This window comes from Trichosurus vulpecula, chromosome 2, assembly GCF_011100635.1.
Source record: "Trichosurus vulpecula isolate mTriVul1 chromosome 2, mTriVul1.pri, whole genome shotgun sequence".
Classification (NCBI taxonomy): Eukaryota; Metazoa; Chordata; class Mammalia; order Diprotodontia; family Phalangeridae; genus Trichosurus; species Trichosurus vulpecula.
In genome coordinates, this window is record NC_050574.1 from 454,236,485 (window position 1) to 454,248,499 (window position 12,015).

Sequence of the window (12,015 nt, forward strand, 5' to 3'; positions counted from 1 at the left end):
TCTTTCATGTTTTTTCCTTTTGTTTATCTTACTGTTACATTTATCCAAAACTGAGAAAAGGATATTGAAGTCTCTTCTAACTTTTATGTTACTGTCTATGTCTTTTTGTAGCTTAGTTAATGTTTCCTTTATGAATTTGGATACAGAGACATTTGGAGCATATAAGTTTATTACTGATATTGGTTTATTGTTTATGGTTCCTTCTGCCATAATATAGTTTCTTTGTTTATCCCCTTTGTTTAATGTTTTTGATCTTTTTCAAATATCATGATTGCAACTCCTCCATTTTTGGATTCACTTGATATACAGTATTTTTTTTCATTCCTTCAATTTTGTGTATGTCTTTGTTGTTGTTTTTCAATGTGTTTCTTGTAAGCAACAGATTGTAGGGTTTTGTTTTCTTATCTAATATGTCACTCTTTTTTGTTTTGTTGCATTGTTTAATCCATTTACATTTAAAATTATGAGCATTCTGTTTATATTTTCTTCCATTTATCTCTAATATTAGGATTTTTCCAAGTTATGGTTTTTCCCTCTTCTAGGGCCTTACTCTTTATCCCCTCCTCCCATTAGTTACCCCTTTGCCTTTGGGACCTTATTCATTAGTTGCTTTCAGTTTCCTGCTTTTATCTTATCTAATTCTTCTCCCTTTTTTCCCTCCCAGTCAAGTAGATTTCTTTTTCCTCTTCAACTAGTCCTGTTCATTAGTTTTTAAAATTTCATTTTTCATGCCCCTTCCCAAAAAGGGTTTTTCTCACTCTCTTCATCATCCATCTTCTGTCTTCCCTAGATCCTCATTCTCTAGCTCAATCAAAATTATCTATTCTCTCTATTCTTCAAGCAATTAAACAGTCCAAGGCATCCATTCTAGGTTCTTCTTTATAGTCTGTCTCTACCCCCGCCTTATAGAACTTGCCCCATGGATCCCCCTTTTCCATTGTGTCTCACTCCCAGAACAAAACCAATTTGTGCAAGTGACAGAAAAGACGGTGCTCCATGATAGGACTCTTCTACCACCACTTTACTGATTATGCAGCTCACCACTGATCTGTACTTTACCACTAGTTACTTTCTTTTCTGCGTTTACTGAAAAATCCTCTCTCAGGATCCATGCCCTTCTCTTTCTCCTAGGTGCCAATTAACTCCAAGAGTGCAAATTCTCCCCATTCCCAAGATAAGACAAGTGATCTTTTCAAGCACCAAATACTCCTGACCACACCCAGCACAATGTCTACATCTCCTTTCACAGAATATCTCTCTTCACTTATAAGAGCATTCTTTAGTAGAACCCCTTCCATACTAAAACCAGGTCTCTCTCATCCTGCCCCTACCTTCTTTACCCTGTCTCTTACTCCTCATCCATTCCCCTGCAGGTTTTCTCCACCTAACATTTTAGGGCCACCTTCCTTTCATTGGTAGCTCTTGATTTCACCTGTGTACATCACAAACTCCCCTCTACCTCTTGCTCCCCTCACCCATCTTAATTTACCCTCCCATTTTGTAATGTAGTCCCACCAAAAAAAATTGGTATGTCTGTAGGCAGAGTATCACCAAATTCTGTCCACAATGGCCCTGTCCACCTCTTCACTGTTGGCCTCCTCCCCCTTACATCTATCTTCACCCTTGTTTCTTTGTGTACACTTAAAAAAGATGTCTCCTACTGGTCTCTCTACCGTCTATCTGCTGCTCTTACTACATTGATTCACCCCTCTGGCATTTCGGTTGTTTGGGATGTTCAAAAAGGAAATAAGCTTTGCAGATTTAGTTTTCTTTCTAAGAATGTTTCAAATCTCCCTTTATTATTGAATATCCATCTTTTTAGGGTAGGTCATTCTGGGCCACATCCTGATCTCCACTGCTCTTTGGAACATGATTCAATTCCCTCCTGCACTTAGGTGGATTCAGAATAGTCTTGAGTTTTTTTGAATTTCCTTTCATCTGTATTTGTAGATCTTTCTCCTGTTTGCTCACAGAACTTGTTTCTGAAATTAATTGTTAAATTTAACAACTATGTGTCTTGGAGTTTATGAGTCTTTTTTCTTCTTTTTGAGGCAATCTATGAATTCTTTCGATTGATATTATTTCATTTTTTTATGCTCAGAAATTCTAGGCAAATCTCTTCTATTATTCCTGGCATTACAATATTAAGGTTTTTTTTGTCCTGTTGTGTTCTTCTGGAAGACCTATGATCCTTCTGCTATCTATGAACATCCTGTCTTTGAAAAGTATGCTTTGCTTAGATAGTGGGCATACTTCCTTTTATTATTGTTGCCTTCTGCTTCTCCTCTATTGTCTTTCATTTCTGTGTATTTATGGTCACACTCCGTTGTTCTCTCTTTTGTCTCTTTAGTTAGACTTGTGATTTCAGATTCCATTTTTTTCTATTCAGCTCATTATTATTGCTGTGCAGGCCATAAATTCTGTTCTCATCATTTTCATTTCTCCTTTAAACCACTCAGAAACAGCAGGCTGTGGGTTCCATGTTCTTCTCACATTCCACAGGGTCCCCTATCTCTCAAGTGCTGTATCACTTTCCTTTGTGCTGCAGTATTTATTCATAGATGCCTGCACTCATTTACCAGATCTAGAGGCCATATTTCCTTCTAATGTTAATGTTTTCACTGGTGATTTGTCTGCTCATGTTCAATGACTTGGAGTTTTCTTCTTCCTGAGATCAAGGTGTTTCCTCTGTCATTTTCCCCTATTGCTTACTTTCTGATTCCCTTTCTTCTGGTAATGGTCTCCTTGAGGGCTGAATCTCAGAACATCTCAAGTTGGTCACATCCTGGCTCACTAGGCTAGTTCTCTGCCCCAAGTAACTTGGGGTCGGTGGTTGGGTGAGGGACAGGTGGACACCAAACTGGTCCTGCTAAATACTAAGCTCTTTCACACACCCACACACACATACACTTTTTCTAGGGTCCTGTCCCACTCCCTCTGTTCCTCAGTTGTCTGGCCCAGCACTAGCAGCTTAGAGAGTTGCCATACTGATGCTACTGGGTTGATTTCTGCAGGTTAGCCTCCAAGAAAGGAGTATGGGGATGTGGCGTGATGTTAAGCTCTATTTCAGACATGTGTTCTACCTCTTTTTTCTGTTCCTGGATCCCCTGAAGGAATCTTTTGCAGAACATACCACTGCCTGATGGGGTACTGGCTACGTGACCCCACCAAGCTTCAACAGGAGCACTGCCAGAGCATTGGCCCTGCCTGTCCCTCGCAGCTTGAACAAACTTCTACAAAATGGAGCCAGGATCTCCCTAGCAACAGAGAGAGGGAGGGGGGAATCAGATTTTGGGGGTCCACATGTTGGATCCTTGGATTAGCTACTGTAGACTTGTTGGCAGCACAGGAAGTGGGAGAGGGGTGCTGAGTGAGTTCAGGGCATTAATTCATGGGTTTGTTTTTGTTTGGGTTTTGTTAACATTCTTTTGGATTCTGGGAGTCCTACATCATGGAGACAGCTGAAATGGCTTTATCTTTGACACATAATTTCTGTTTTAGAGATGTTAAGAGGATCAGAGAAAATGTCTAGTCCTCCATCTTGATCAATTGGTTCCAGATTTAATTTTTAGTAGTTCAAAACACAATGATTTCCATGAAAGGTCCTTCTTTTCCAGATGAAGCTAACACTACTATGTGGATATTCAAATCACTGTGGGGGAGGATGTTATTCTGACTATAAAAAATAGCTTTTCCTTCCCCCCCTTCCTATATTTACCATTAGAGGTTATCTCCCTCCATGAAAGTCTTTAACTCTAATGCCTCATCATGGTTTGGAAGTAACCCTGGGTTCACAACACCATGCCAAATAGGGTGCCAGAAACGACAGAGTCTGCCAACTGGGAAAAGCTATTGAATTATTATTGAATGTTTGGGAGAGGAGAAGGGATGTCCTGGTCAGCCCTGCCCTTTAGGAAGATTAATTTGACATCTGAGTAGAGGATGGCCTGGAGCGGAGAGAGACTTGAAGAGTAGGGGTGACAAATCATCAGACTATTTCAGTAGTCAAAGCATGATAGGGGAGGGACTTCCAGAGTGGGGGCAGTGCCAGAGGAGAGAAATCAGTGTGTGTGAGAGATGTTATGAAACGCAAAATCAATAGGCCTTGCAACAAATTGGATATGGGGATGGGGAAGGTGATTAATAAGGAACTTTGTAGTTTATCTCACTTGTCTTACATTTTCCTTGATCTAATGTGGGGGTTTATTGCAACGTTCATAAGAGATGGCCCATCTCTCTAGAGTTATTGTAAATCCTACATGTGAATGAAGTAGAACTGTAAAATATAGAAACTACAGGACGATTTTATTTCCTTGACACATATCATCTTCAAGGTATTTTTCCAGAACTTTGTTACATACTTACCACAGGAACACTTTGAAACCACCAATAATCTGCAACAAATTGCTGCTTAAGCACTGCAAAGCATAATTGGTTCAAGGACTTTCCATTGTTCAGTTACTGTTGAAAAATCCAGGCCAAGTTGGTAATGACTTTCAATCAATTTCATCTCGACTTTTCAGTGGAGTGACCTTTGTGAAGCTAATTGTAAGCTCAGCCCATTTCCTAGGCAACAGCTGTCGATGTTGCAGAAATCAGTGTAACTAGGAGCTTCCTTTCTTGGAAATCCCAACCCAGATGCCAACAGCCAAATGCCAAAGATTAAATGGAAGAATAAAGCTATTGCCCTCAGAGGTGACGAGGACGTAATCAGTGAAAGGAAATGTAGTCAGCCTCACCAAGAGATATTAAAGGCCTTTAAATGTGAGGATAATAAAAGAAATAAAGCATTGCTGTTAGAGAGTATCTGTCAATTCCAAATTAATCCATTATAAGTCATGCTCAGAAATAAGTCTGAAGATGTTAGTGTTGTAAGAAGTGAAGAAGGGAAAGGGATTGCTTATTTTCCAAAACACTTTCTGAAGCCTTTTCAAATCTTAGGGATGGAGACAAGACCTGAACTCCCAGGTAAAGAAGCTCCTTCTATTAATGCAGGTCAGCACCCTCTGCACAAAATATAGTATTAGAGAGTTGCTGAGAGCATCAGTTCCCAAAATATGGTCCAGGGACCACTGGAGATCCCCAAGACCCTTTCATTGGTTATATGAGGTCAAAACTAAAGATGCTTTCATATTCTGATATTCCTTTTAATAGATATAACCTACATAAATAAAGTTCTTTGAGGAGAGTCCTCAATAATTTCTAGGAGTACAAAGGGATTCTGAGACCAAAAAGTTTGAGTGCCAGTAGCCTAGTTCACTGAAAGGATAAATGACTTACCCAGAGTCACACAGCTAGTATGTGTCAGAATCAGTATTCAAACCTAGGTATTTCTAGTTTGAAAGTTGGCTCTTTACTCCATTATTCTGCCTCTTTCTAATTTTGCTTTAGTATTAATTTTTATTTTTAAATCTTCTTGGATTAAAATGCTTATGGGCAACATAAGGAACAAAGGAAAATATATGGGCATTTCAAATGGCTTACTTTGCCCATAAGACAGATATGCACCATACACATTAATCAGAAACATTTCTTTTTTGTTGTCGTTTTGAGACAATCAGGGTTAAGTGACTTGCCCAAGATCACACAGCTAGTTAGTGTCTAAGGCTAGATTTGATTTGGATCTGAACTCAAGTCCTCCTGAGTTCAGGGCCAGTGCTGTATCCACTGTGCCACCTGGCTGCCCCAATGTAATACATTTCTTAGGGAAGAAAATTAAACTAAACTATGTTTTTTTTTTTCATTCCAATACACCCTTCAGCAAGGATGCACTAATTTTTTCTCTTGCTTAATAGTATGCTTTTCTTCTTGGGTCAGCTAAGAGAAGAAAACAAACAATGCAGTACAGTTAAATTGGTTCTAGATTTGGAGATCAAGGACTCCTAGATTCAAATGCTAATCTTTCCTCTTACTTGACCTCGGTCAAGCAACAGAACCTCTCTGTGCTTCAGTTCTTAATCAGCAAAATGAGAGTACTTCACTAGATGACTTCTAAGGCCCCTTCCAGCTCTAAATCTATGATGTCATGATGGGAACCACTCAAGGTTTCCAAAGCAGTCACGAATTCATGATGTATGTTACCACCAATCATACTCTTCCCACCCTTCGAGCCCAAGTACAATGGAGCAGAACACTTCCACTACCACCCAGACTATCACATAGTGCCTGGCACACAGTAAGCACTGAATAAATGTTTGTTGGTTTGAGTTGAACCCCGTGCCGGAGAACAGGACTAATACCCACCTGACGGGCTAGCTGCATTATTCTCGTCTTTTCCAATATGTACTGGTGTTTCAGGTGAAACGATCTGACCTGCAGCATATCCAAACCAATGTGCACTAGTGAGCCACGATACAAGGGGGCTCATTTATATTTACTCTTCACAAGGGCATTTCTTAAAGAAATCCAAGCTTGGGGATTTGGGAAGTCTATATTACTGTCATCCAAGATAATCAGAGAGACCCTTTGTATTGCCCATCTGGGACCACAGTAGAGAAAGTTCTTAATTAAATACAGTAAATCCTTTGTTTCTGACATCTTGTGGTACAATGAAAAGGGCCTTGGATTTTTAATTAGAGGCACTGGGTTTGAATCCTAGCTGTGTCATTTACTAGCTATGTGTCCTTGGGAAGATAATTAATCTTTCTGGCCCTCAATTTCCCCATCTATGAGATGAGAGAGTTGAAGGTGATCTCAAAATTGGCTTTTAACTTTAATTCCATGATCCTAAGATCCTCCAAAGATTCCTGGAGAGTTTCTGACATTTTGGTTTTTAAAAAGTTAAGACTTTCGAGCTATGAGATGAAAAACACCATCATCTCATAGGAAGAAAAAATGCAAGCTTTACCTCAAAAATCACACTTATTTTAAATGGATCTTTTATTATTACTAAATAATTCCTAAGGGTGTGGGAGCTTTGTTTTTAGTAAAAAAAAAAAAAATCAAGTGACTGGTAAGATCATAACTTTTATAAAGCTGCAGAAATTTACATATAAAATAGGCGATAACAGTGGTTATAAGTTTATTAATGTGAGGATATCATACTGACAGGCACAAGTCCTCCCAAAAAATGCAGTAAAAAGTGATGTCTTCTTCCATCAGCCCTGTGTAATGTACTATAGACATACAATGTCAATGACACTGAATTACTGAGACATATACTCACTTAAGTTGCCAAAACACACATAAAGTTTAATGATACTCCCTCTCTGTGGACAGATTTATCTCTATTAATTCAATACAATGACACAAATAAGAAAAAGATTGCTTAAAAAGTCCATATGATGATGTGGCTAAATTAGACAGGATCTATTTTCGTGAAATATTGGACATGTTTAATTTTTTAATGATTAAATTAAGTGGAAACATGCCAGTTGTGCTCCATGGTACCCACTTAGCTCTGCCTTCATATTGACACTTCCTTGATTTTGAGGGCGATCTAAGTTTGCTGGCAAATTCAATCTTCCATTAAGCCAAATAATGAATCAAATGTCAGTGTTTTCTGGCACAACCACACTTAATTGCTTGGACTTGGGTTAGTTGAAAGAAACAAAGCCAGCAAAACTTGCCAGGAAAAAATACAGCAAACTTAACACTTACTGCTTTGAGATCTTCATTAATATAAGTATCATTCATTATAAACTTGGGGTAGCCAACCTTTGCCAGAACAGCTCTTGCCTTGAAAAAAGAGAGAGAAAAAGAAAGTCAGAATTTGATCATTTAAATAAATCACCCGTAATAAAAACTACAGTATACTCAAAAGGGTGACTTTCAGCTGAGAATTTTAAGGAATTTCATAATTCCTTATATACTAATAGCCTCTTGATATTCAAAGGGAGAAAGTAATATCAAGATTTCGCAGCACCGAGGAATATGTAGTAGGAATATGCACATATAGTGAGTACTTATGAAAACTTGACGGTGTGGTCTTCAAGCTTGTGATGTTTTCACATGCCCCCCTAAAACCTTCCTCAGAGTAGAGGAACTCCAAAACACACTTAAATATAGACTTACAAGACATTGGAGCTGAAAGGGCCACTAAAGTCATCAAGCCCAATTCCGTCAGTTCATGGCTCCAAAAAAAGCGGCTCGTTCAAGATCCCACGGGACTCAAAATGAAGTCTTTTAAGATGTCATGAATATGTTGCAGAAACAGGATGGACCATTTAAAACTGGCCTTATTTGCAAAATGAGATATTGAACAGCATTTATTTTAAATAATACTATCCTTGCAACCCTTTATTCAACCAATAGCCAATCCATATCAAGAGCAAAATAAATGGAATTAAGATACTAGGAAGTCTGCTCCCTTGTGGTTAGTGGTGGGTATCGGTTTTTCTCCAATGAAAATGCAAGAGCATCACCAAGCTTTGCTCACCCTCTGTGGTGACACCATTTATCCTTCACTTCTATCGACTAAGAAAGCGATCGACCCAACGTTGCCACATATAATACAAACACCAGACGGCAGCAGTAAACAATAAGGCAAAGAGATTTAAAACTCACTTAGGATTTTTGGAGTGCCACAGAACCCAGTTAGAACACAAGTTGCTACTACGCAGACTCAGCCATAATATGGATCAAATTGTGTCTCTCAAAATACCGCAGCAATCTTTAGGAACATCTTGACATAAAAGACTTCAGTCCCATTTTCCAACATTAGTTGTTAGGATTTAGCCCTGGAAGAGACCTCAGGAGAAATCTCTTCCGACTTCCTCCTTTTGCAGGAGGCTCCACTACACTGAGAATTTACCTTTATATTTTTATTGGGTTTATAGATTCTCTCTAGCACCAACCTGCATAACAATAGCAACTGATAAAAGTCCAAGAGTAAAAATAAAAGACGGGACATAAATAAAAAATTCCTGAAGAGCATGATTCTTTTGGAGCATGCTGATGAATTATAATGGTGAATTTTCATCCCCCTTTCTGGGAGACCTACTCTAAGTAGTCTGCGCTATTTTGAGTCGCAAAGAGTATATCACGTTCTGCACAGTCCTTGTAAATCACAGAATCCTTTTTGCATTGCTGTGGCATGAAGGAAGCAAGAAATTCATCAAAAGAATTCATATCATTTTTCCTTGAGCATAAATACTAGGTCTCTCCTCACCCCACCCATCATCCCAGAGATGCAGAATAACTTGAGTTCTTCATAATTTGACATAATTTTATTCAGCTCATTCAGTGGATCACCCACAATCAGTGATGATGTGTAGGTTTCAAGCCCAATTTCACAATTGTGGGTACCCATGGAAAAGTCATATACTCTTAAGTACTTCCTATAAACATACATAAGTACACAATGATACTATTAGGTCCCAAAGAGATCAAAGAAACAGAAAAATGATCCACAAGTATAGAAATGTTTATAGCAGCTTTTTGTCATTGGAAGAAATTGGAAAATAAGGGAGTGCTCATCAGTTAGGGAATATCTAAATAAAATATGGTACACAAAAGTAATAGAATTTTGTTGTGCTATAATAAATGATGAAAAGGATGGTTTCAGAGAAATCTGGGAAGATGCGGATGAATTGAAGTGAAATGCAAAGTGAAATGAAGACAACAGGAGAACAATTTCTACAACAACAACATTATAAAGACAAACAGCTTTCAAAGACTTAAGAATTCTGATCAAAGCAATGACTAACCATGATTCCAGAGGACTGATGATGACTCCTGGTAGAGAGTCCTGGTAGAGAAAGAGTGACTCAGACTTAACCAAAACATGGGAGTTTATTATGCTTGACTATGAATATTCATTACAAGGATTTATTTGTTTGTTTTTTCCTAGCTTTTTTACCCTGTGTGATTCTTGTCCATTCCTGACTATATAAATCCTCTGCAGAAGATCTGCCTGATGGACTAATAGCCTTCTGTAGCTCTCTTGTAACATTCTGTGAGGCCCAATGAAAATGCAAAAAAACATAAATTTACAAAGGTAAATCCTCTGTATATGTCAGCTATTACTGTTATCATCATATTTGACAACAATAATAACTATAGTCTTCCATGGCTGATAGGTGAGGTAACTGAGGCCCAGTGAGGAAAAGTGATTTGCCCAATAAAACACCAATAAGAAGCGGCAGCACTGATCTGACACTTTGAACACAGGTCTTCTGATTCCAAATCCAATGTTCTTCCATTGCACCATTCAATAAGCATTTATTAAGCACCTATTATGTACAGGCACCATACCAAGCAAAGAAGAAAGGCAAAAAACAGTCCCTACTATAAATAGTCTAATGGAGGAGACAACATGCAAATTACTATATACAAAAAAAAATGGAAGTAAATTAGGGGTAGTCTCAGAAAGAAGACAATAAAGGAAGCAGATGTAGGAAAGACTTCTTGTTGAAAGCAGGATTTTTGCTAAGATTTGAAGGAAGCCAGAAGGAGGAGAGAATCTCAGGCTCAGGATACATGCAGTGAAAATGTCCAGAGTCAAAAGGCCACTGTCACCAGATTGCAGAGTATGTAAAGGAAGTGAGGTGTAAGAATACTGGCAAGGTAAAAAGTGGTCATGTTATGAAAGGCTTTAAAAGCCACACAGAGGATTTTATATTTGATCCTGGAGGTGATGGCCCAGGGAATTTATTGAATGGAGGGGGAGGGTTACATGGTCAAACTAGCCCTTGAGGAAGATCCATTTGACAGCCAGGTAGAAAATGGACTGGAGTGAGGGAGAGACTTAAGGTAGGGGAATCATCCAACAGGCTTTTACACTAGTCCAGTTATGAAGTGATGAGGGCCAGCAGCAGGGTAGTCACAGTTTCAGCAGGCAGGAAGAGACATGTATAAGAGATGTTACAAAGGCAGACTTGGCAACTGATGGGATATGGTGGGTGAGAAGGAGTAAGGAACTGAGGATGACACCTAGATTACAAGCCCAAGGGAATAAGAGGATGGTGGTGCCCTCGATAATAACAGGGATAATAACAGAAGAGAGAGCTGAGGGGAGAAAATAATGAGCTCAGTTGGCCACGTGTTGAGATTAAGATCTCTATGGGACATCCAGTTTGAGACATCCAACAGGCAGTTGGAAAAAAGAGTTTGGACATCAGGAGAGAGGTTAGGATTGAACAAACAAGTTTGAAAATCATCTGCATGAGATAATGATTGAATCCATGGGAGCTGACGAGCTCACCACGCAGATGGAGAGAAGAAAAGAAAAGAGACTTAATAACAGGCTTGATGTGAATGAGGATCCAGCAAAGGAGACTGAGAAGGAATGGTCAGACTGTGAGGAAGAGACCCAGAAGTGTGGTAAGACAGTGTCAAAGGCTACAGAGAGGTCAAAAAGGTTGGGGATTGAGAAAAGACCATTAGATTTGGCAAGTAAGATATCACTACTGGTAACTTTGGAAAGAGCTATTTCAGTTGAATGATATGGTCAGGAAGCCAAGTTGTAAAGCGTTTAGTAGAGGAGTTGAGAAGAAGGGAAATAGAGATACTTTTTACCAGCTTTCTCAAGTTTAGTCATGAAAGGGAGAAGAAATACAGGACTATAGCTAGCAGGGATGGAAGGATCAAGTGAGGATTTTTTGAGGATGTGAAAGATATGGATATTTCTAGGCAATATGGAAGAAGCCAGTAAACAGGGTGTAACCAGAATGGACTTTGTTTTCTTTGAATGACTCAGCTTACCTCATTGAGCTTCCCTGGACACTGAGGCTTGCTCTTCCGGGGCAGGAAGCCCAGCGACCATGCCAGGAATCAGAGAACTTCCTGCGTGATGAGTCATGGGGCTGGCTGAGGGGAGGTGTGTTAACCTGGTCTACGCTAGGGGGAGGGGCCAAGTCAAGAACCAATCGGCCCTGGTCGTTCAGGCGGCGCTTGATGATGTCAAAAACTCTATAAGAGGGGAGAGGACAGCTTGAAGATCCTCTCTTCCTTTTCTGGTTGGAGCCAGAGATGCCTACGGCCGAAGCTGAGCTGCCGGTAGCAGAGCTGACTGGAGGCTAGTGGGTAATCTTCTTACCGTAGAGGGGAAGCATGTATACGATTTTGCCTTATGCC

At 39.4% G+C, this 12,015-nt stretch overlaps 1 protein-coding gene across 1 annotated transcript in view; it reads right to left on the reverse strand.

Annotated features, from left to right (window-relative positions):
* PHEX (phosphate regulating endopeptidase homolog X-linked) overlaps positions 1 to 12,015 on the reverse strand; it is a 272,352-nt gene that overhangs the window by 79,468 nt on the left and 180,869 nt on the right. The window contains exon 13 of the mRNA XM_036746177.1: positions 7,600 to 7,677. Within this exon, the coding sequence (XP_036602072.1) occupies positions 7,600 to 7,677 (78 nt within the window). The remainder of the gene's footprint in view (positions 1 to 7,599; positions 7,678 to 12,015) is intronic.